At 42.6% G+C, this 25239-nt stretch overlaps 1 protein-coding gene across 1 annotated transcript in view; it reads left to right on the top strand.

Annotated features, from left to right (window-relative positions):
- The first annotated feature begins 4612 nt into the window (after nucleotides 1-4612).
- The window catches only part of LOC118836418 (putative uncharacterized protein C1orf196), a 364276-nt gene continuing 343649 nt past the window's right edge, over nucleotides 4613-25239 (top strand). Inside the window, exon 1 of the mRNA XM_036743722.1 lies at nucleotides 4613-4787. Coding sequence (XP_036599617.1) covers nucleotides 4613-4787 — 175 coding nt within the window. The remainder of the gene's footprint in view (nucleotides 4788-25239) is intronic.

Below are 25239 nucleotides of genomic sequence, written 5' to 3' on the forward strand. Positions count from 1 at the left end.
CCTAGTTGCCAGAAAGAAAGAAAGGAAGAAAGAAAGAAAGGAAGGAAGGAAGGAAGAAAGAAAGAAAGGAAGAACAAAAGAAGGAAAGAAAGGAAGAAAGAGAAAGAAAGAAAGAAAGAAAGAAAGAAAGAAAGAAAGGAAAGAAAGAAAGAAAGAAAGAAAGAGAGAAAGAAAGAAAGAAAGACATCCTCACAGGTGCATCAAGGGACCTCAGAGGACATCTAGTCCTATCCTTTCATTTTACGGATGAGGAAACTGCGGTCAAGAGAAGTTAATGGTTTAGGACTACAATAACTAGATGGTATAGTACCCGAGTTTAAATCAAGCCTTAGATACCTACTACATGGGACCCTAGACAAGTCACTTAACCAATGTCTGCCTCATTTTCTCCATCTGTAAAATGTGGATAATAATAGCACCTACCTCCCAGGGTTGTTGTGAGGATCAACTGAGATATTTGTAAAGCATTTTGTGGTCCTTAAAGTGCTACATAAATACTAGCTGCTACGACTACTGCTCCTTCTACTACTACTTTTGCTACTACTGTTACTACTTCTGCTGATACTAATATCTCTGCTACTGTTGCTACTAGTGCTCTTCCTCCTCCTCCTCCTCCTCTTCCTCCTCCTCTTAGGATCTGGTACCTGGAATTACAAGAGACCTCACAGGCTATCTACTTCAATTCTTTATTTTACTGATAAAGAAACTGAGACCCAGGGAGTTTAAGTGGCTTAGGTTCCTACTTCTAGAGCTGGGTCTTCAGAGAGTATCTAGTTCAACACCCTCATTTTGCAAATCAGGAAACTGAGGCCCAACAGGATTAGGTGACTCGCCCAAGGTCACACAGATAGAATGTAGCAGAGGTGGCACTTTAGGTGTGAGTCTGAGCATCTCATTTTGTAAGTGAGGAAGCTGCAGCCCAGAGAGCTGAGCAATTCCTGAGGCCCCAGAGCTGAGAAATGAACCCAGGTCTTGACTCCAAAGCCAGGTCTCTTCCCATTCCAGGATACTGTCCCAGAGGTACCTTCCAATTCCACGTTTCCATGGTTCTCTGCTGTGTTTCCTGCCCCAGACAATTCATTTTTAAAACCTCACTGACCTGGATAACAGCCCCAGCAAAGAGGCAACTCAAATAAAGAGAATTGCTTCCATCAGAGAGACTCTCTGACCCCAATACCAGCTGTAATTTTATCTCTTGTCCTCTAAAAAAGGAGTCACTTCTTAAAACAGGAGCAATTCCTAGAGAATGGTAGATTTAGAGCTGGGATGGACCTCAGAGATCATCTTGTCCAATTTCCTGTTTCATTTTTATTTTCTTTTTCACTATGAATTTAACGATCAGCAACAGACAGGACCATTTCACTATATGAAGAACAAGAAAGAATACTACAGGTGAAATCTGGACTTATCTTTTGAACCTTTTAAACGGTATTTTTTATATTTTATTCTATTATTTTATACATTTAAGATTAAGTTTCCTGGCCCCCCTACCTTCCCTACACAACCAAGCTGGGAGGGCTCGGGCTGTTCCCAGGTTCAATGCTGTGACTGAGCTTCGATTTGTTCTGTTTCCAGCCTGGTCCATTCTTCTCTCCTTAAGCAACCTTCCCTCCCCCTTCCTGGTGGCTCAGCGTATGGTGTCAAATGGAGTGGACATCAGATCGACTTGGCCAAGCCCAGCTAGAGACTCCCAAGCATAAGAGGTCCAGGCTCAGACTGCTCAGCAGCCAAGATCACAGGCATTCACCACCACATCTGGTGCAAAAAATGTGTATTACATTGTAGGAATAAAATTACCATTTGCTTCCCCTTCTCATATTTTTATTTCTGTTTATTTCTGAAAATGTTTTATTGATGCTCTTTTTTGGTGATCTCTATTGCCACACTGTTATTATCATTCCCATTTCATAGGTGAGGAAACTGAGGCTCAGAGAGATTGACTCCCTGATGCAAATAATTCTTCCTTATAATAAACAAGGAAAATCACCATATCGTCCACATCTGAAAATGTGTCTCCTTTTGCATCTTTATTTTATAACCTCTTTGCTAAAGGTGGGCAACATGCTTCGCTGTCAGTCTTCTGAAGTCACTGTATTGAGCAAAAGCCTGTAGTCTTTTGGAGTTTTCCTTCACTTTATCGTGTCCATTGTGTGAATTATTCTCCTGGATCTGCTCACTTCACCCTGTGGCAGTTCATACAAGTCTTTGTTGGAGCTGCATCTTGTCTTTTGTCTTGCCACTGAATTCTGATGACTCCAGAGGAGAAAAAAGGGCTAATGATTCTGAAGATTCTGCCTCACTTAAATCCTTTTTCTTCGGAAGTCAAAACATCACTCTTATGTCATCGGTCCTCTTCCTGAATGAAGGATGACAACAACATCAGTATTCCATAACATCTGTTTGACTGTCTATCTATCTATCCATCCATCCATCTATCTATCTATCTATCTATCTATCTATCTATCCATCTATCTATCTATCTATCCATCCATCCATCCATACATACATCCATCCATCCATCCATCCATCCATCCATCCATCCATCCATCCATCTATGTATCTATCTATCCATCCATCTATCTATCTATCTATCTATCTATCTATCTATCTATCTGTCTAATCTATCCATCTATCTATCCATCCATCCATCCATCTTATCTATTTCATGATTTGTTCAGCCATTCCCAACTGATGGACAATCATTTTGTTTCCAATTCTTTGCCACAACACAAAGAAGTGCTCTAAACACGTGGGTCCTTTCCCTCTGTCTTTGGCTTCTTTGAGGTTCAGACTCAGTAGTGGCATTGCTGGGTCAAAGGGTATGCACATTTTACTGACTTGAATGGTATAGTTACAAAGTGTGTTTCAGAATGGTTGGAACAATTTACAACTCCACCAAAAATGAGTGCATTGGTGTGCCCATCTTCCCTCAGTCCTTCCAACAATTGTCATTTTCCTCTTGTCATTTTTTGCCAATCTGATGGAAACCCAGAGTTGCTTTAATATGTGTTTTTCTTATTGTTCGCAATTTGGAACATTTTTATGTGCCTGCTGGTTGATACGCTTCATTTCTTCATTTGAAAACTACCTGTTCATGTCCTCGTCGCTGGTTTTGTAGAAGAGCTATGACACATGGGCCTGTGGGGTACTGTTTCGGACTCACTTGCAGCTTTTCCCCTTCCTCTTTTGATGCTCATGAAGGGGAGCCTCTGAATTCCTCAAGAACACCACTGACTTACTGGCCTCAGATGATGCCGCCTCTCCAAATTTAGCATCCTTGGAAACAGCAGATGGGCTCCAATATAGAGTCCCTGCGGTGGCCATAACAGATGCTGGAAGGATTCGAGGAAAGCCCCTCTTGGTCCCTAGGTGGGGAAACTTCCCAGGTTTCCTTTGGAGCTAGAAGCTGACCTGGAGGGTTGGGGGCAGGGGGGAGTTATCTAGGAAGTCTGGCTTTGGCTTGAAACACCTCCAGCAGACACTCTCACTGCGGCTCTGGACTGACCCCTCCTGTCTGCTTCTGAATCGTCAGGGGCCTCCCTCTGCTGGTGAGGTGCCTTTTTTTTTTCCTGCTGCCAGGCGGGCTCTTACAATTTCTGGTCATGAATAGGTTAAAGCAGCAGCCAGCTCTGCCTGCCCGCCAGCCTGCCCGCCAGCCTGCCCGCCCGCCTGCCCGGGCTGAGTTAGCACTTCCCTGGGCTTGCTTGCAGAGCATCTCCAAGGAACAGCATTTTGCATCATGGAAAAGGGGTGGAGGTGGGGAAGAAGGGGGTAAACTGCGGGAGGTCGGAGGAGTCCTTATTTGACAACAGCTCCCTCCATCTCTTCCTCCTGGCTCGGCTGGGGGGAGGGGTGGAGAGGGAGTGAGAACACAATTTCGTAGGGAAGGATTAGCCCAGGCTGCCAGCCAAGAGGCTGTCTAGTGCCTACTGCGGATTGCTGCTGCTGCTGCTGAATTCAGCCGGGCAGAGACAGAGACAGACAGAGGCAGACTCTCACGCACAGCATCGGCTGGGCCAGCCACTATTTTGGGTGTGGGGGACCCCGGATCCTGGAGGTGGGCTCCCTCCAGGGCCAAGAAGACCACCGTTCCCCCAGCCCCTCCAACACACACCCCACCAGGACAAGCAGCGGGAGGAAGGAAGCTGGGGGCAGCTCTCCACAACAGCCCCAGTGCTGAACTTTCAAACCCTAAAGACACCAACCCCTTCCTAGTCTCTCAGGGTGAGTGGGGGGCAACCAGCCACCAGCTAGTCACCAACCAGCCAGGCCCACCAGAGGACTGTGCTGGAGGTGTGGCAAAGGGGACACTGTCCTCATCATCCCTTCTGGAGGAAGGGGAAACTTAGCATCCCTCCCCTTCCCTCCTACAGCTAGCCCAAGGCTTGCCTGGGTTTTTATTCTCTTATTTTTCCTTGACTGGGTAGCATTGTTTGAGATTTTGGAAGAGAGGGGCAGCAGGTCTAAGAGATGCTCCGATGTTTGTTTGGGCTGGACTGAATCGAAAGCTTCCCTGAAGGTTCCAGTGGCTGAGCCTTCACATCATTTGGACTCTTTACTCCCCTTACACCTGCCAGGGGGCCGATCTGGGGCCCTCGCCTCCAGTCCTGTGATGTCCTGTGAATGTGCAGGACACAGCAAGGGTGCCCAATACAGCTACATGACGACGACCAGGACTTCCAAGGACTCGGAGGAGAGAGCCATGGATTCGATGCTGGTGACCTCGGCTCCAGCTTCTGGGACCTTCTCTCATGTCTTCGGTCAGCAGTGCCAACTTATGGAGGCAGGTAGGAGGGTGTGTGTGTGTGTGTGTGTGTGTGTGTGTGTGTGTGTGCAAATGTGTGTGAGCTAGCATTGGTGGTGCTGGTTGGAGAGAGAAGTATGTGATCTGGCAAGATGGCTCATGGATTTGGAGACTGAGGCCCTGGGTTCAAATCACTACTTGTGTGACCTTGGACAAATCACTTAACTTCTATGGGTTTTCTTCCTATGTAAAAGAAGGGGGTTGAATGACATGATTTCTAACATCTCTTCCAGCTTTACATCTATGATCTGATGATGATGATGATGTGTATATGTGTGTGTGTGTGTGTGTGTGTGTGTGTGAGTGTTCTGATCAGGGAGTCCCATGTGGTCTTTATTCTGGAAGTATCCTGGAAACAAGATGAAAAATGGTAGAGCAGCCAAATGTTGTGTTGGCTATGAGGGGTGGGTTTGGTTTTGAAGGAACAAAAACTCCAATCAGCTTCAACCTGGGGCCTTGCCCCCCATCCCTTTCCCAAGGCTTGAAATGAAATTTTCAAGAGATGCTTCCCGAGCCTGTAGCTTTGGCCTAGTTGAGAGAATGTCCCCTAAGCTTGCTCTGCCATGATTTTTGTACCCTTTTTCTGGATAGTTGAAATGCACACATTCCTAGGGATGGGTTGCATGAGGGTGGGAGGGGGGAATGAGCCAAATTCTCATCGTATCCGTAGCTGTGAATCTTGGCCGGCTGACCTTTGGTGTGGGGAATGTCAGCCTTGGATGAGGCATTTAGGGTTAGTTAATTATTTTGGTACTTAAGTTTTTGACTTCAGCTTTCATGTGTAAGCTTCAAGGATACATAAAGATATCCTTATTTATTGTTGGAGGGATTCCTTTAAAATTTACTTGATGTCTTTACATCTCTGTCATTCCCCATTCCCTGGACCCCAACATTAAACCTTTCCTTTATGAGAAAGGAAAGCAGTCAATCAAAAAGCATTCGAAACATTGCGACGATGTATAACATATTCAATCTTAGTAATCCTCCACCTCTTTCATGAGACAGGAAGGTAGGTGCCTTATCTCTTTTTCAGGACTGCCAGTGTTTATTTGTTTTCATGATTCAAGCACAACTTCATGGCCTTCCATCCCAAAGGTCCCTCCAGGCCTTGGTTGAGCTGTGAGGATTTTTCCTTAGTCCCTGGATGAATTCCTCTTCCCCAGGGCCTGGAGAGTTGGTTTTGTTCATTGACTTGGATTGAATTGCTAACCTTGACTAGCTATATTACAAGTACACGGTCTTTTGGGGGACCAGGTCAAAGAGTGTGGATGACTCAGTGCACACTGATCCCACTAGCCAACTCCGTATATATTATTTATGGCGAGTCAGTCCCTCAGCCAGCAAGCATTTGTATAATCACTTAACCCTTCTGGGCCTCAGTTTCATTATATATAAAATTAGGGGGTTGGACTAGATGACCTTTAAGGTACCTTCCAGCTCTAAATTTATGATCCCGAGTGCCTGATATGTGCCAATTACTGTGCTAACACGAGGGATACAGAAACAAAAGTGAGGCAGTGTCTTGCCCTCAGGGAGCTTGTGTTTTACAGGAGTGTTTATAAGAGATATAGAATAGTTAAAATGAATATGATAATAACAGCATTTATACAGTACATTGTTTTATATGCACTTTATATACGACTTTTCGTTTGATCTTTACAATCATCCTGCAAGGCAGATGTTATTTATTATCTCCATTTTACATAGGAGGAGACTGAGGCAGGGAGAGGTGAAGTGGCTTACCCAGGATCACCTTCCTGAGTCCAAAGTCCAACCCTCTCTCCAGTGGGTCACTAATTGACAACCGTCAATTCAAGGGAGGACCCAGTGGCTGGGGGGTCGGGAAGGGCTTTGTGTAAAGGTTGGCACTTGAGTGAGTTTTGAAGGAAACCAGGAATTCCAAGAGGTAGAGGTAGGGCATGCCAGGTAGGGGGAACAGCCAATACAAAGGTGCAGATATGGGAAATGGAGTATAAAAAACAATAAGGAGGCCGTACCAGGCTGAACTATGCTGTGGATGGAAAGTTTGACATGAAATCCTCAGGCGATGCTTCCAGAGACCAAGCCTGCAACTCTGACCTAGTGGGGAGAACATCCCTAATTCTATTCTGCCATAATTTTTATGTACTGTATATGCAAGAAGACCAAAAATGTAAGGAGGGGCCAGCATGTACACATACATTTGTGTATGTGTGTGTATGTATATATGTACACACACACACACACATACACATATATATATAATCTACACACATACATATCTATAGGGATCTACTATGTGATAGACATTGTAAGGAGCACACACACACACACACACACATATTGAAATCTTGATTGCTTGAAGAACTTTTAAAAATGGCAAAATTTATATATGTGTCTGTGTTATACATATATCTGTATATCTATATATGAATCATATCTACATATGGATAGAGGGCTGGCTTTGTGGTCAGAAAGACTTGGATTCATATGAGCTGTGTAACAATGATCAAATCACTGAACCTCTCAGGGATGCTGTGGTGCTGGGAATTTGGAGAAGAGTTACAATTTGCATCAGTGCAGAGAGCTTCCATGAGAGGAGTAAGCATCTGACTCTGATGACACCGCAGGCCTGGATGACACACTCTGTCTCTCTATCTCTTTGTCTCTCTCTATCTCTCTGTCTCTGTCTCTCTCTACCCCCCTCTCCCTCTCCTCATCTATCTACCTGTTTATCTGTCTACTGACTTACCTGTCTCTCTACCTATCATCTACCTACCTACCTGCCTGTCTGTCTGCCCATCTACTTGTCATCTATCTACCTGCCTCCCTGTTTATCTGTCTGTGTCTCTCTCTCTCTCCGTATTTCTGTCTCTGTCTCTCTCTGATACACAGAGATACACACACACACACACACACACACACACACATGATCTGGTCCCTGAATTCTAGGAGACATGACATCATCACTGGAGACAAAACCCTGATTTAGGTTCCTAAAGGATGTATGAGCTACCCCTTAGGAGGCTCCCTGGAGGTCTTCAGACACACGTAAAATACATTGTAAAGGGGATTCTTTGCCTAGCAGGGCTTTGACTCAGTGCCCCTCTGGGAAACAGAACTGATCAACAGGAATTCCTGACTGTTCTGGGCTATCTGATGCTGAGCTAAGCTTCTGGGACAAACTGTGGAATCACCTTCTCTGAGGAGCCTTGAAGGCAGGAGTGATTCTCACTTCAATTCAGCAAGCCCTTATTAAATACATCCTGCCTCCCAGGATCTGTGCTAGGTACTGGCCTGCTGAAGAAAATGAGAAATGGCACCTGCTTGGAGTTGGAGGGCAAGGGATACAGCATCTACACTCATGGGTAAATACAAGCTAGTGAAGAGAAAGGCTTTCTGTAGAAGTGGGCACCTAAGCTGAGCCTGGAAGGAATCTACAAGGCGGAGAAGAAGAGGGATTGCATTCTGGCAGTGGGAACAGCCAATGTAAAGGAATGGAGATAGGAGATGAAGTGCCAGGATCAGGGAACAATTGGCCAAAAAAAAAAAGTCCATTTGACTTTTTTTTTTAAGAAGTGAGAAATCAGTAGTCTGGAAAAGGAGGCTAGAACTGGATTGGAAAGGGATTTAAATGCTGAGAGAGTAAGGGCTTTGGTTTTCATTTAGGGTCACTGACCTCCCCATTTGAGGCACAGTAGATAGAGCTGCTTCTGAAGAACTGGGTGCCTCATGCACATTTCATTCGTTCAAAGGGAGCCGACAGTAAAAATTCAAGTAGGTGATCATAATTGGGTTGAATTATTTGCATGTGGTCAAACAGTACCTAAATAACCCTTCAGATTTTTGTTTAAGCAATTTCAATGGGTGAGATCTCTCTTCATTTGATTGTGGGTGTTTGATTATATACCTTTTTTTTTGGTCACTTCGGTCAGTGTGGTACAAGTGAGATGGGACCTGGGGTTCCAAGCTCTGCCCTGAGGTTTACAAGTCATGTGATCTTGGCTGGGTCATAACCTTCCTCAGCTTATTCCTTCCTGAGGACGTTACCAGGGTTGGTCATTGCAATTAATTTGAGCTCATCACTCACCCTAGGTTTAAGCTCTTCATAGGATCATGGGCTGAGAAGTGAAAGGACCTTAGAGGACATCCAGTTCAACCCCTTCATTAGAAAAAATAGGCTTTTTACTAAAATCTCGTGTTTTTACGTCCTCTACGTTTCCCCAGTATTTCTCCATCTTTTTCCCTGCTCCCCGTGAGAGAGCCTCCTCTTATAAAAAAATGGAAGAAGAGAAAATATCATCAAAACTAATTAATATGTTGAAAAAAGTTGAAATTACATGCAATATTCCATACCTGTGGACCTCCGCCTCTGGAAAACAGTGCCAGGAGACGTCTCATAATAGAGGCAGCCAGGTAGCACCATAGCGCACAGAGCAAACCAGCCTCAGACACTTTCTAGCTGTGTGACCCTGGGCAAGTCACTTAATCCCCGTTTGCCTTCTCTTTTCTCATTTGTAAAATGGGGATAGTAATAGCACCAGTGTTGTTGTGAGAATCAAATGAGATAACATTTGTAAAGCACCTAGCACAGTACCTGGCACACAGTAGGTGCTTAATAAATGCTCATTCCCTTCCTCTTTACATCATTGTAGTCTTTCCTAATGCTGCCTGTGTTCCTGTCTCTTCTCTCTTTCCTTTGCATCAGTTCATTGAAGTCTTTCTCTGCTTTTCTGAATTTAGCATGTTCTTCCTTTCTTACAGCATAATAACATTCCTTTTCATTTATGTTCCAGAGTTTGTTAAGCCATGTCCGCAGCCAAAGGGCATTGACTTTGTTTCTAGCTCTTTGTTACCACAAAGCATGCTGCCATCAGTTTTTGGTGTCTGTGGAACCCTTCTTTTTGACCTCCTTGGCAGCCTCTTCATATTATAGATGGAGAAACCGAGTCTCCAAGAGATTAAGGACTTTTCCAGGGCTAGAAAGCTGGCAAGTATCTAGGGTAGGGTTTAAGCCCAGGTCTTCCTGACTCCGGGTCCATGCCTTAGCTGTGACATCGTGCTTTGTCCTGTCAGTTCTGACCAGGGTTGTGTTGCAACCAGCTCTAACAGGCTCATGAGATCCTATTGTTAAATTTCAGAATGAACATTTATGCCCCAGAAATTGGCAAGCATTTCCAAATCAGAGCTTGATTTATTCTTTTGTTGACTGTCTAGACTAGGGGTGGGGAACCTGTGGCCTTTGTTTTGTGAAGTTTAGATTTAAAATGCCACACTTGAGAACCTAGAGGGCCACATGTGGCCTTGAGGCTGTAGGTTCCCTACCCCTGGTCTAGACTTATAAAAATATTAACAATGCAGATTAAATTTAAAACCATGTCGCTATATATATTTGATTTTTTTCAGAGAGATAGTTGTTAAACATTTACCAGCAGCCCCCTGGCTCTGACTCAGTTGTCCATACCTATATACTCCACTAGCTTAAGTTTATGTTTTGAAATTAAATCTCTTTAAATTGGGAAGAATATCACTTTTTGGATTAATTTTTGGACTGCAATTTTGGGAGCTCATTCTTTTCAATTTGTTGACCAGATCCCACCCTCCCTCCTTGTGGAGGGAGGATGAAAGTGGTGAGATAATTCATGATGAGGTCAAGGCTAGAGCTAGGAGACCACACTGGAACAGTGGTTTGCTAGACCTTGCTCTTTTTCTGGATCAATAGAGAGAGAAATGATTATAATACCAATCACGGGACAGATCCAGGCTTTTCCCCTGTCTTATTTCCTTGTTCAAAGCCCAGCCTTTGAAAGGCATTATAGACCTAGCCAAAAATTTATCCCACCTAGACCATCTTATCTAAGGTGAATCCCTGCCCATTGTGTTCCACTCCAAGGGAGTCTGGGTGAAGGTAGATCCTTCCCGAAGATTGCCCAAGGCTGTTGGTGGTCTGGGTGTGGAGATAGTCTCTTTGTCCAAGAATGACTTACTCTCTCAGCCCCCATTGGACTGAGCCCACTTCCCATTTTAATATTCATTCTCTCATTAATTGTTAAACAATCAGCATTGATTGCCACCCTCAGGAACATCCACTCTTTCAAGGGCATGTAAGCTGTGAACCCACCACCATGAGAGGTCTTTGGCATTTGAGAGTGCCACTGACCTCTTTTATTAATAAAATTCTAGCATTATTGATAAAATGATTAATTATCCAGAAACTATGTCTCTGAAGCTTTTTAAAGGTCACAGCATTGCCTCTGCATAACCAGTTAGGGCTCTCTCCTTCAATGTCTGAGTCCAAAGTGAGAGAATCTGATTATTTTGACTTCCCCTCTTTGACATGTGGCTGGGATGAGACGTGAGTTAGCACGGTGCACTACAGAGATGAGCCTCTGACGTACCAACTGTGTGGATCGGTGCTCAGGAAGACCTGAGTTTGAATCCTGTCTTAGACATTTACCAGCTGTGTGACCATGGGCAAATTACTTAACCTCTGCCTCATCTTACACCCATGTAAGATGGGGGTGGTAATCACACCTGCCTCATGGGGTCATTTTGAGCATCAAATTGAATGAAACTTGTAAAGTGTCTTACTTTGCCAACCTTAAAGAGCTACAAAATATCAGATGACGATGATGATGACGATGATGATGATGATGATGATCTTCCCTCCTTCATCTGCCTCTCTCCTTGGTATCTTCCTAATTTTTTTTTTTTTGCAGGCTCTTTGTCTCTCCAAATTCTCCTGCCTTGAGGCTACCCGTTTGTTTCTTCACTGGGTATGGGTTCTCCACCCTCTTCTGCCTTTCCTATAAGACAAGACTCCTCCAAATTGTTTGGTGGTATCTTATAAGGTATTTTCCTTGAACAAAATTGTAGGTGACTGATAGGTTGTGTCTTGTCTGGGTGGATTTGGTGCCAAATAGCCCTAATAATAACTTAGAGGGAAAGAAAGACATCATTCCTTACCAATGAGAATGGATTACTTTGTACCTTTTGGTAGATTTGCTTGACTTGAACATCAAAGGAAGACAATAACTTATAAGTACCTGGCATGTAGTAAATACTTAATAAGTGCTTCTTGACTTGCTAAGACATAACACTTAGAAATGGGGATAGTCAGTCAACATGTATTTATTAAATGCTTACTGTGTATGAGACACTAAACATTTCTTCTCTCATCCATTTGTTCTATGTGTTATCCTATTCAGAGGATGCTAGAACAGCTTAAAGAGAACTGATTGGTATTATAAAGAGAACAATACAGCTAGCTGACATTTACACAGGCTCAGTGAGCACTTTATAGAGATTGTCTCATCTTATCCTTGAGATAACCCTGGGAGGTAGGTGCCATTATACCTATTTTGCAGAGGCCCAATGAAGATAAGGGACTCACCTGGGGCCACAGCTTGTGTCTACCCCCTGATTTGAACACAGGTCTCCGTGACTCTGGGTCCAACACTCTCACCACCGTGCCAACCCGATGTCTGCAGGTGGGTATTATAAGATAAACAGGTATTACAAAATCACAGAATCTCTGGGTTGGGAGCTTCTTCAGAGGGCATCTCCTCCAATGATTCGGAAGCCTGTGAACAGCAAACTCAACACATACTCATTCAATCTCCTTTTGAACCCATCACCTCCTAAGGCTGTTCCATTTCACTTTTGGAATCTGATTATTAGGAATCTTTTCCATGCATGGAGGCCAAATCTACCCTTCTGCAACTTCTCTTCCAATTGTTTCTTATTCTGCCCACTGGGGCCAGGCAGAATGACTAATTCCTCTACTCCACAGCAGTCTGTAAAAACAGCTATTGTGTACCCTCTGCATTTTTTCTTCTCCATCTCCAGTTTCTTCTACCTACCTCATCATTTTGGCTCCTCTGTAGGAATACTTCCAGGACCTTATGAGTTGTAATGCTGTTTCTCAACCAGGGACTCAGGGCACTTTGATGTGGTTAAGATATCCTCAGTGTGTTGTGCAATCTTGGGTTTCCTCATTCTCCTTTGTCACATTTTTTTTTAAACATGGAAGGTACATGTGGTTGGAGCCATAATTAATTTGGGACATCTGGGACTTAGCTTCAGGGTCCCAAATTTAGAGGATGCTGGCAATACTTACATTCTTTCAGCAGAATAGAAACAATAGAGCTTAGCGCCAACTTAGCAAGAATAGTTAAAATAGCAAACTATAAGTTGGGCAGCTAAGTGGTGCCTTAGTGCATAGCCTGCTGGGCCTGAAGTCAGGAAGATTCATCTTCATGAGTTCAAATCTGGCCTCAGACACTCACTAATTGTATGACCCTGGGCAAGTCGCTTAATCCTGTTTGCCTCCGTTTCCTCATCTATAAAGTGAGCTGGAGAAGGAAATGGCAAAGCACTCCAGTGTCTGCCAAGAAAACCCCAAATGGGGCCATGAAGAATAAGTTGATGGCTTCATCCTTTGTCCTCGCCTTGCCCTACCCTCTATCCCCCAAAGCTAAGGGCATCTGTATGTGGAGAACAGAGAGATAAACAGTTAGAATGGTACAATGGCAGTATTGACATTAAGGAGAATTGGACCTGAGTTCAGGTTTGTCATTTGCCAGCTGTGTGACTTTGGGCTTCAGTTTCTTAGTCACATGAATAGGTTGGACTTCATTTGTCTATAAGGCTCCTCCCAACTCCAACAATCTCTATGAATGTGTACATGAGGAGCTCGATCAAATTCATTCTATGGTCTCTTCTAATTCTACCAAGGATCGTAGATTCAGAGCTGGAAGGGACCTCAGAGACCCTCTAATTTAGCGCCCTCATTTTACAGATGAGGAAACGGGGATCCATGGAGGTGACTTTCCTAAGGTCACCTAGGTAATAAGCACAAAGCCAGAATTTGAACCCATGTCAGCTGCCCTATCATCTTTTGAATAGGATAACACATAGAAAGAATCGGTGAGAGAAGAAGAAATGCTTAGTGCCTTGTACATAGTGATCATTTAAAAATGCTTTTTGACTGACTGACTATCCCCATTTCCAGGTGGTATGTCATGGTATGTCCTAGCATGTCAGGCTAGGAAGAAGCATTTATTAAGCACTTACTAGGTGCCAGACACTTAGGAGTTATTGACCTTATATAAAACTGTAGGAGACAGAGTTATTGATTATCTGAATGGTTATGATGGCAGACATCCCTAATGATAACAAATAATATGCTGAGTTCTGGGCAAAGTCTCAAAGAAAGGCAAAACCAATCCATGCCCTCAGAGAGCTTATCCTACAACATACAAGCAACTACTTACACAGAAGATATAGACAGGCTGTACGGGAGACAATCTCGGAGGGGAGACATTAGCTTTGAAGGGGATCTGGGAAAGTCCCCTTTCGGAAGGTAGGATGTGAATGGATACTTGAAGGAAGCTGACTCTCACCCCTCCCCTACCTGGCCACTCCCTAAGCAGCCCTATCTATAGCCACATCAGCCCAGTCTTCAGCCCAGATGATGGTGGTAATGAAAACACTTCCAAAGCCCTTGGAACACCGGAAACAATGGAGGGGGCTATTCTAGACCACCACATTCAAGGATCTCTGTCTCTTCCTCTCCTACCACTTCCAAGATGACCCCATGTGTCCCCCAGCTCCTCCTTTGATTTTTAATCTCATTCTATCTGGGTATTTTCATCATTCAGCTTTTGGAGTGCACTTTCTTGATAGCATTCATTTTCCCCAATTCCCTGTAGACTGATAATGGGAAGAATGCCCAAGAATCCACCCCTAGGACTACTCCCAATAGGGCCCTCAATTGACTGGTGCTATTTAAGCTGAGAAGGGAGAGATAGACTTGAAAAACCTGAACTGGGTCAGTACATTTCTCACATGCTACTCTCAGGCAAAGTAGAGCTCCTTTATCTGTTTTATTTTATTGAAGTTTAAACGAATATAATTTTTACTAATTTTGAGTCCCCTCCCCTTAGATTTCCCTCTGCCTCACAAATGGAAAAGTTGAGAAACACTATATGAGAGGCTCCCTTAGAGGTCTAAGAGAGACAGAGATAATCAGAGCTTTTCCCCCAAAAGTGAGTTGACTCTCTCCCTGAGTTGTGTGTTTGCTGGGACTAGCATCCGTCAGTAGTTAACTAATGAGTAAACAGCGCCTGTTTTGACAGATCCATGGTTGCAATCCTGTGTTTTGTTTGTCCAATAGATGGCTCCTGTTTTCATTAGGAGCTATTAGCACAGCAAGATGGTGTTTGTGGGAACAGGCATCATGTTCAACTATCCCTCTTTTCAAGGCCAATCCTTGGTCTCTTGTTAAAAACCCTCTTTTGCTGAAGACCCTGGAACTAATGAGGGCAGCTTCCTGAATGAACTAAAAAAATATAAAATGAAATGGAAAAAAATATAAAATGAGTCACCCAAGTAGTCCACATTAATTGGGACAGGGGTTATAGGTAGAGAGGGAAGAATCCAAGCACTGTGGTGTAGGGAATACAGCCCTACATTTGGATTCAGGATCACCAGCCTCAGGAGCTTAACTAGCTGTGTGACCCTGGCTATATTATTTCACCTCTCTGGATCTGGGCTTCCTTATTTGCAAAATGGGGTGGACTGGAGTGGATTGAATGGCCTGCCTTCTAGCACTAAGTCTTATGAGAATACCCTTTTGTTTACTGGATTCCATCTCTCCACTCCTGGAAATCTGAAACAGTTTAATTGAGTTTTCCTTCCTCCAAGAGGGAAGATAGAAAACCAAATGACTGGAAGAAAGAGACTGAATGGCCCCCTTGAGCATTTTGGGCTTAAATGCTAGGATCAATCTCTCTAGAAACTGGGCAAATGTGGTGAAGAGATCGTGAAACAGGGTTTCACTCCAAAGCAGCAAGTCACCTAGAGAAGTGTTTGTCACCTCTTTGGGGTTAGCCAGTACAGTGGTATGGGTGTGTGTGTGTGAGAGCAGAGAGCCAAAATGATTCAGTGCCCTCTAGGTCCTGAGCAAGGCACCGTGGGGGTAGGGGTAAGGCAGGGAAAGAGACAGGAACCAACCCAACTGTGAAGAAATTAATTATTCTCTCCTACCCGCTGATTGTCTTCTTGGGAAACCAAGTGGAAAAACAACAGCCCATTACACCTGCCCTGTGAGAAACTAGCCTGTATCAGGCTCAGGAATTCCTAGGAGAGTGGGGCTTGATGGCCTCATTTTGTCAGGGTGTTGTTTGCAGATATCGGGCTGCTTTGATTGGGTGCTGCCCTGGCCCACCTCGTGAGTCTATCTGATGAGCTCCTCTGAGCTACCCTCTTACTTAGTCTGACCCGATTTCCTTCTCAGACTCCCACCAGTAATCCAGCTTCTTAGACATAACCCAACACTGGCTTTTCTTATCATTATCCCCCCAACCCTCAGCCTAGTGGGCGGCTTTGGAAGGAGGGCAAAGCACTTAACAGCAGCTCCCTTCTCCCCACTAATGAAGCTAAATTCAGCTGGAGCAGTATGCATAGAGACCCTGCCTCTTCCCCACCCAGCACACAAACACACACACACACACACACACACACACACACACACACACACACATACACTTCCACCAAGGTCAGTAGAATGCTGAAAATTTTTAAGGATTATCTGAAGAAGTAAAAAGTGATTTATCTTTTGGAGAGAAGGTTATCATGAATGCCCTAGAATGCTTTGAAGAATATTAAGTCATGTAGTGATATAAGGTCCTATTATTGTCTCCCTTCTACTATGGTGGCATCATTTGGGGGCAGTGAGGAGACTCAGGGTGTTGCTACTTACAGACTCATGTGTTTCAATTAATTCTTCACATGCATAGAAAATCGAGAGCTAGAAGGTTAAGTACAATGAAAAGTGCAATGAACCTTAAGTCAGAGGCCTCAGGTTCAAATCCCAACTCTGCTATTCACTACCTGAGAGGTCATTGAGTTGATTAATCTCTCTGGGCCTCAGTTTCTCCATCTGTAAAACAAAGGGGTCAAACTTGATAGCCCAAAATATTTCTGCCAGCTCTGAAACTGTGATCCCAGTGCATTTCTAGAAAACAGTCTTAATCAATAAATAGGCATTTATCAAGCACCTTCTACATAATAGACACTGTTTTACAGATGATGAAGCTGAGATCTAGAGAGGCAAAAGTTACATGCTGAGTCAAATAGCAGAGTCTGGATTCGAATCTAGATCTTCTGATTCTTAAGTTTTCTTTCTGTCATCTCACATGGCTTCCTTCCTGGGATGACTTCTCCCTTCCTCTCTGCCCAACCAGCAGTGGACCAGGAGTCAGGGGACCTGGATTCAAGTACCACTTACTTGATTCCAAAGCACTAAACCACCCAGAGAAGTTTTTGTCATCTCTTTGGGGTCAGTGGATACAGTTGTTTGGGGCATATGTGAGAGAACAGGGAGCCAAAGTGACTCAATTCCTTCTAGGTCCTTTTTTTGTCACTTACTATGTAAACTTGCTAGGGTCAGAGGTCAGAAAGACCTCACACAATATTAAGTCCAATTTTCCTAGTTTACAAAGGAGGAGACTGAAGCCAGCTCATGTCCTTCATTGTGTGCTACCCACTCTGCCTGGCACATAGAAAGTGATTGGTGGTTTACTTAGGTCCAGTTAGTTCAGAAGTGGCTTGGATTCTTGCTAATATAGGACATATGTGGTTGGTAGCTGTCCAATACAGAGATATGGCTGGACCAGGTGTGTTTTGATCTGAAAGCTGACCCACTCTACCTCTAAAGGAGACTTGGATTTCCACTTGTGTGAGAAGCAAAAAAAGGGTCATGTCTTCTCAGCTAGCTGGAAAGAGGCAGGCAGGATATCCAGGACTGTCAGGGCTGGGCAGTCTCTCTTGTACTCCTCTATCTCTCAGAGGTGTATTGGGCTAGAATTATACTTATCTATCACACTACAAATATCTGTAGTTTAAGGGTATAATAATCCACGATATTTCTCAAGGGGAGGGTATAATTTAGTCTATAATAGACAACTTAGCTCCCTCCCATCAAACAATAGTTACACAAAAGACTATTACAAGTAATTAGTAAACTTCTTTATCAAAGTAAGCAGTAAACACAAAGCCAACAGAAATCATGTGATTACCTCAACTGATAAAGAAAAAGCTTTTGATAAAACACAATTCTCATTTCTATTAAAAACACTAGAAAGCATAGGAATAAATGGCTCTTTCCTTAAAAGGATAAGCAGTATCTATCTAAAACCATCAGTAGACATTATCTGTAATGAGTGTAAGCTAAAAGCTTTACCAATAAGATCAGGGGTGAAGCAAGGATGCCTATTATCACCACCATTATTCAATACTATACTAGAAATTTCAGCTACAGCAATAAGAAAAGAAAAAGAAATTGAAGGAATTGGAACAGGCAGTGAGGAAACAAAGCTATCACTCTTTGCAGATGATATAATGGTACACTTAAAGAATCCTAGAGAATCAATTTAAAAACTAGTTGAAGTAATTATCAACTTTAGCAAAATTGCAGAATACAAAATAAACCCATATAAATCATCTGCTTTTCTATATACTACCAGCAAAGTCCAGAAGCAAGAGATAGAAAGAGAAGTTCCATTTAAAATAACATCAGGCATTCTAAAACACCTGGGAGTCCACCTGCCAAGACAACCCCATGAACTGTATGAACACAATTGCAAAACACTTTTCACACAAATAAAGTCAGATCTAAACAATTGAAAAAATATTAATTACTTATGGATAGGCTGAGCCAATATAATAAAAATGATAATCCTACCTAAATTAATTTACTTATTCAATGCCATTCCAATCAAACTACCAAAAATTATTTTACAGAGCTAGAAAAAATAACAAAATTCATCCAGAAGAACAAAAATTTGAGAATATCAAGGGAATCATTGAAAAAAATGTGAAAGAAGGTAGCCTAGCTGTACCAGATCTCAAACTATATTACAAATTGGTAATCATTAAACCAATCTGGTACTGCCGAAGAAATAGAGTGATGGATTTGTGGAATAGATTAGGTACATAATATACAGTAGTAAATGACCACAGTAATCTAGTATTTGATAAATCCAAAGATCCAAACTTTTGAGATAAGAACTCACTATTTGACAAGAATTGCTGGGAAAACTGGAATGCAGTTTGGTAAAACTGGACATAGGCCAATATCTTATACCATATACCCATATGAGGTCAAAATAGGTACATGACTTAAACATAAAGGGTGACGCCATAAGCAAATTAGGGAAGCATGGAGTAGTTTACTTGTCAGATCTATGGATAAAGGAAGAATTTATGACCAAACAAGAGATAGAGAGCATTATAGATGCAAAATGGATAATTTTGATTACATTAACTTATTTTTGCAAAAACAAAACCAGTGTAGCCAAGATCATAAGGAAAGCAGAAAACTAGGGGAAAATTTTGCATCAAGTTCCTTTGATAAAGGCATTTCTCAACTATATAGAGAATGGAGTCAAATTTATAACAATATACATTATTCTCCAATTAATAAATGGTCAAAGGAACAGGCAGTTTTCAGACAAAGAATCAAAGCTATCTATAGTCATATTAAGAAAAAGCACTAAATCACTATTGTTTAGAGAAATGCGACTTAAAACAACTCTGAGATATCACTTCACACTTATCAGATTGGCTAATTTGACAGAAAAGGAAAATGACAAATGTTGGAGGGGATGTGGGAAAATTGGGACACCAATGCATTGTTGTGAATTGATCCATTCTGGAGAACAATATGGAACTATGCCCAAAGGGCCACTACTGGGTTTGCATCCCAAACAGATTTTTTTAAAAAGGGAAAATGACGTATGTGCACAAAAATATATATAGCAACTTTTTGTGGTGGTAAAGAATTGGAAATCAAGGGGATGCCCATCAATTGGGGAATGGCTGAATAAATGTGTTGGTAATTAAGATGGAACTTTTTTTAACTGTTTTAGAATGCTAAATTAATTAAGTGTCTTTGATTGAGTCTTACTAGGTGCAAAACCCCAGGCTGGTTAGCAAACTAGTTCGCTAGTTTGAGAGAGGCGGGAAGCCCCCAGAGCTCTAAGGGGAGTTGCTAAGACCAGAGCCAGTAGTAGGAGCCTGAGTTCTGGTTGCTAAGATGATGTTTGATGATGTCTAAAGACCGTATAAAAAGAGAGAACAGAGTTGTTTGCTTGGGGCTCTCACTCCTGGAGGAATGTTGATGTGGAGACTCTGGGCAGCTGTAGTTAAGAGCCTGCCAGCTTGTGAACCCAGATGTTGATGATTTCTTGGTAACTATGAAATGTATTTGGTCTGTTTATAATGTATGTTTGCAATTTGTTTGTATTTTCTTTGTAGTTCAGGTTGCTAGCTTTTTCTCCTGAGATGAGTGATATTTGTATATTGGATTAAGGTAAGATTGTTAACCACCTAACATTATTTTACTTAGTAAAGCAGATCAAAAGAACCTGTGCTGGCAGCATTCTTGTTGTTGGGCTTGTGTTGGTCTTTCATCCCCACAGCAGCTGCTAGCCAAATTGTTGTTACAATTAATTATGGTAGATGATTGTGATGGAATAGTATTGTGCTAAAAGAAATGATGAGCGGATGCTTTTATAAAAACCTGGAAAGACTTACACGAACTGATGCAAAGTGGAGTAGAACCAGGAGAACATTGTACACAGTAACAGCAATATCATAGGATTATCAAATGTGAATGACAACTATTCTCAGCAATATAATGATCTAAGATAATTCCAAAGGACTCATGATGAAAAATGTTATCCACACCCAGAGAAAGAACTGATGGAGTCGAAATGCAGATTGAAGAATACTTTTTAACTTTATTTTCCTTGTTTTTTTTGGGGGGGGGTGTCTGTGTTTTCTTTCCCAACATTACCAATGTGGAACTATGTTTTGCATGACTGCATATGTAACCTATATTAAATTGCCTTCTCAATGAGGGGAAAGGGCAAGGTGGGAGGGAGAGAAGTGAGAACTTAAAAATCTTTTAAAATGTTAAAAATTTTTACATGTAATTGGAAAAAATAAAATATTATTTTGTTTTTCCTTAAAAAGTAAAGGAGAAATGAAAGAAAAAAGTAAGCAGTAAACAGAAATTACGGAAGGTATATCATTAGAAGTTGCATGAATATGTAAGAGTAAATAAGCTCTTTGGTTAGCAGTGAGAAAAGACCTTAGCACCTCCCCCCTAGAAAAATAGAATAATTTTGAGGAGGGGATTCCTCTCCTAGAAGTCTCTAGGGGTTCAGGTTCAAGGGACTTGGTTGGGGTCAGCTTCTTTACATGTCTGTGGATGCGGGGAAATCTATCCACCATTCAAAAGTTCATGCTTGCATTTCTCTTGGACATTTCACTCTCTTTTTCCAGCCAAAGAAAAACAAAGTTTATTAAAGATCTGCCATACTGGGTAGATGCTTAAGGAATCTGAGCATTTGTAATACTAATGTAAGCGGACCAGATTGAATCTGAGCCTGGACATTTCTCTTTGGAGAATTCTTTGAAAGTGTCTTCCCCTTTGGCAGATAATGTAGTGTCATCCTCAGAGGTCTCTTGGCCGATCAGGAGTCTCAGTAGCATGAAGGATCATAAAGCTGTTTCTCAGGAAAACCACCCCAGGCTTTAGTGGGAGTAGAGTTAAGCTGGTACCTTGAATGTTGTTACATAAAAGGGGCAATTTCTTTATAAAGGGTTTCACTGTTGTCTTCTGAGTGCTGTATATTACGATGGAATATCTCAGCCCATCACCCACAAGCTAATGATTTGGCATAGAGGTTCCATCTCCAATTTCCATGCTTCCCATAGTCTGTCTCCTATTCCTAAAATGTTCTCTTACACCTTTTGGAATCTCTGTCTCCAGTTAAAGGTCAGTACATGTTCCTTCTCCTACTTGAGTCTTTTTCTGATCCTCCAAAATGTTTCCATGAGAAACGTGCTCACTCTAGAAAGAACGGTGCTTGTTGTGAAGCCAGGAAAGCTTCATTTTATTCTTCTCATCTTCTCATTTTATTTTACATTTACTTTACATTTCTAGTGAACGGACAGCTCCGTAATAGAGGACACTTGCCCAGACAAATGCAATGCTATTTGAACCCCACCCCACCATTGGCTAGATGCAACCTCCTGAATCTCCCACTTCATGTTCTCTTACTTGGTATGTGCCCTCTCAAACAGCTCATTAAACATGCATACAAGCTTCTGACCTTTTACTTAATCGGAAGCCTGGTTCTGCTAGGTCACAGAACCAGTTACCTCTGACTTACATTCTGTTATCACTCAAAGCTGGGAGTAGCTTTAATCCTGTGGAAACAGAATTCCTTCTTTTGTTTCCCATATTCCTGATACTCCTTTTTTATGTATTTCATATTTATTTATCTGGCTATGTATTGTTTCTCTCTAGTAAAATGTAAGTTCCATAAAGGAGGGGGTTATTTTCATTTTATATCAGCTTAGCACAATTCCTAGCAAATAGCAGGTGCACATAAATCTTGTTGAAGGGAACCTTAGTGGGAGAGCCAAAACTAGGGTCAAGTAATCAGGACTTTAGCCCAGGATGCAGAAATTTTACATGGTACTCATAATATTTTTAGCCCTTCTGAGTATAGAAGCAGCTGAATTTTGCATCTAGTTAGTAAGAATAATTAATAAGCTAAAACAGCATGCACGATATGCTTCCTCTTTCCTACCTCTTTCCTAGCAATGATAATAATAAAAACGATAATAATTGTAGTTGAGTTATACCAGTCGTGTCTCATTCTTCATGACACCATTTGGGGTTTTCTTGGCAAAGATCCTGGAGTGGTTTGCCATTTCCTTCTTCAGGTCATTTTGCAGATGAGAAAACTGAGGCCAACAGGGTTAAGTGACTTGCCCAGGGTCACACAGCTAGTAAGTGTCTGAAGCCGAATTTCAACTTATGTCTTCTTGACTTCAGGCATGGCATCCTATGCACAGTACTGCCTAGCTGTTTCTAGCTGCCTCCTTGGCAATTATACCCTTGAAAGGTTTCCTCCTTAATCCTCAATTCAACCCTCTCCTTCCCTCTTTCCAAAGGCCTCCTAAAACATATTTTAGAGTATGTTTTCTTCTACTTGCTCCAGGTGCAACATTTGCCCATTCTGATTTTGTGGTACCACAACATAATTGAATAGGATTCCTCTCAACAATATCCAGGATGTGGTCATCCAAAATGAAGACCTTCAGTGATGAGGAACTCACCACCTTCTGAGGTTGCCTACTCCAGGCTTAAGCAATTCTAATTGTTATGACATTTGTCTTTATATCCAGATGATACTTGTGGGTGATAACCCCTGAAAATTGGTCCTATTGCTTCCCCTTGTCTGGGCAAAATGGTTCAGCAAAATGAGGCGGTTGGATTGTGTGATCCCTAAGTACCTTGCAGTTCTAAATCTTCTTATGCAATCATCCCATGAATCGGGTTAAGACATTAACCCATTTTTCATTTGCCACCTGCACTGATGACCCCCTCCATCACTCATCATGCCTTGTGGTTGACCTTGGGCTCTAGAAGGCTCTGCCAGCAGACTCTGAGCCCAGGCAGATCCTACCAAGCTGAAAAGCTGTCGGCCTGTCAAAAAGCATTTTTTTTAAAAGTGCCAGGCATTGTGCTAAGGATACAAAGGAAGGCAAAGAACCAGACCTCCAACAGTTCCCTTGGCTACTGTCCAGTGGTACTTGTTGGCCAGATCTTGCTATCTCTACCTTTATATCTGATCCCTTCTCTCTCCTCCCAGAGCTCCCAGGGCCCTTGTTTATCACCTCTGGTTTGGACTGCTAGAACAGCATCCTCATTTTGTCCCCCTGCCTCAGTCTGTCCTCACTCCGAGCCATTCCCCACATAACTGCCAAAGTGACTTTGCTTCCGGCAGGTTTGACCAGGTCACTTCCCAGTCAGTGAACTACCAGCGGCTCCCTATGAGCAGAGCATGTCCCAAAAGTCTTCATGCATTTTTAAGCTTTAGCAGATTAAAAAAACTCCATGAAGACTTTTGGAAACCCCATCTAGACTCCTTTGGCATTTAAAGTCCCAGCTGCACTTAAGGACCTAGAGGGCCATATGTGGCCTCGAGGTCACAGGTTCCCCACCCCTGCACAAGCCTTCTTCTCCCTCTTTGTTCCACCTGAAAGGACCCTCTTGTTGCAGCTCACACAAGAGCTTTCATCTCCCAGATTTAGCTGACAGTTTCAAACTGACTGTCCTAGAGACATCTCAGGTTCAGCATGTTTGAAACAGAATTCATTCCCTTTCTTCCTCAAACCCTCCCTTTTACCTAATTAGTTCCCTAGCAAGTTATTGGTAATTATTTATTTATAATTATTTATTATAAATTATTTATTTCGCTCAAAGACATCACCCAGGCTTGTGACCTCGGGATCATCTTCAACCCTTGACCCTCCTTCCCCCAACGTAACCCGTTCAGATGCTGAATCTTGCTGTTTCTACTGTGAAATCTTTTCCATCCTGCCCTTTCTCTCTCCTCTTGAGTGACCACTTTAGCTCAGGCCCCCACCCCTTCTCTTCTCCCATTATTACAGCCACCTCCTGATTGGTCTTCCTGCCTCCCAGCTTCCCCCAAATCCAATCCATCTTCCACAAAACTGACAAAGTGATTTTCCATAGATGAAACTCTTATCTCGTCACTCCCCTCCTCAGGCATCTCCGCTGGCTCCCCATGGCCTTCGGGATCAAATACACCCTCCTCTGCTTGGCTTTAGAGCCCTTCACTGCTTGTGTCTATTAAAGCCCTGCTAAACTTTCCAGTCTCATTATACATCACTCCCCTTTCTACTTTCTATGGTCCAGACAAACTGGCCATCTCTCTTCCTCACCTAGCACTCCATCTACCCTCTCTGTCCCTGACTGTCTCCCATCCCTGGAATGCACTTCACAGGATTTCAGATTTAGATTTGGAAGGGACCTTAGAGGTCATCTAGGCCAACCCCTCATTCTTTACAGATGGGGAAACTGAGGCCAAGCGGGACTAAGAGAATGGACCAAAGTCACACATGCAGTAATCCTGCAGAGGCAGGATTTGAATTCACATTCCTTCTTAGGAATTTCTCACTTACTCCAAGATGGGGCTGAAGCATCACCTTCTTGAAACCTTTTCTGACCCCCCTGTTAGCTAGGGCTCTTTCTTCTTCCCTCCTTCAGTTTTACTTTGTATTTATTCTGTTTATATTTAATCTCTTAATGTGTATGTGCATACCTCCATGCATGTGTTAATTTACATGTCTGCAATCTATTACCTATACACACATATCACTTACAATCTATCACATATATACATAGGGAATGTATGCTGAACAGAGGGGCCCTAGAGCTTCAGAGAAGGTGCTGATCTCCTTGCTAGAGGCGGTTCCTTATCAGAGCATTTTCTGAAATTGCCTGAAATCACATGGATAGACATATACATGTATAATATATACATGTTCACATGCACATGTCTCTC

This window comes from Trichosurus vulpecula, chromosome 2 (genome assembly GCF_011100635.1).
Source record: "Trichosurus vulpecula isolate mTriVul1 chromosome 2, mTriVul1.pri, whole genome shotgun sequence".
Taxonomy (NCBI): Eukaryota; Metazoa; Chordata; class Mammalia; order Diprotodontia; family Phalangeridae; genus Trichosurus; species Trichosurus vulpecula.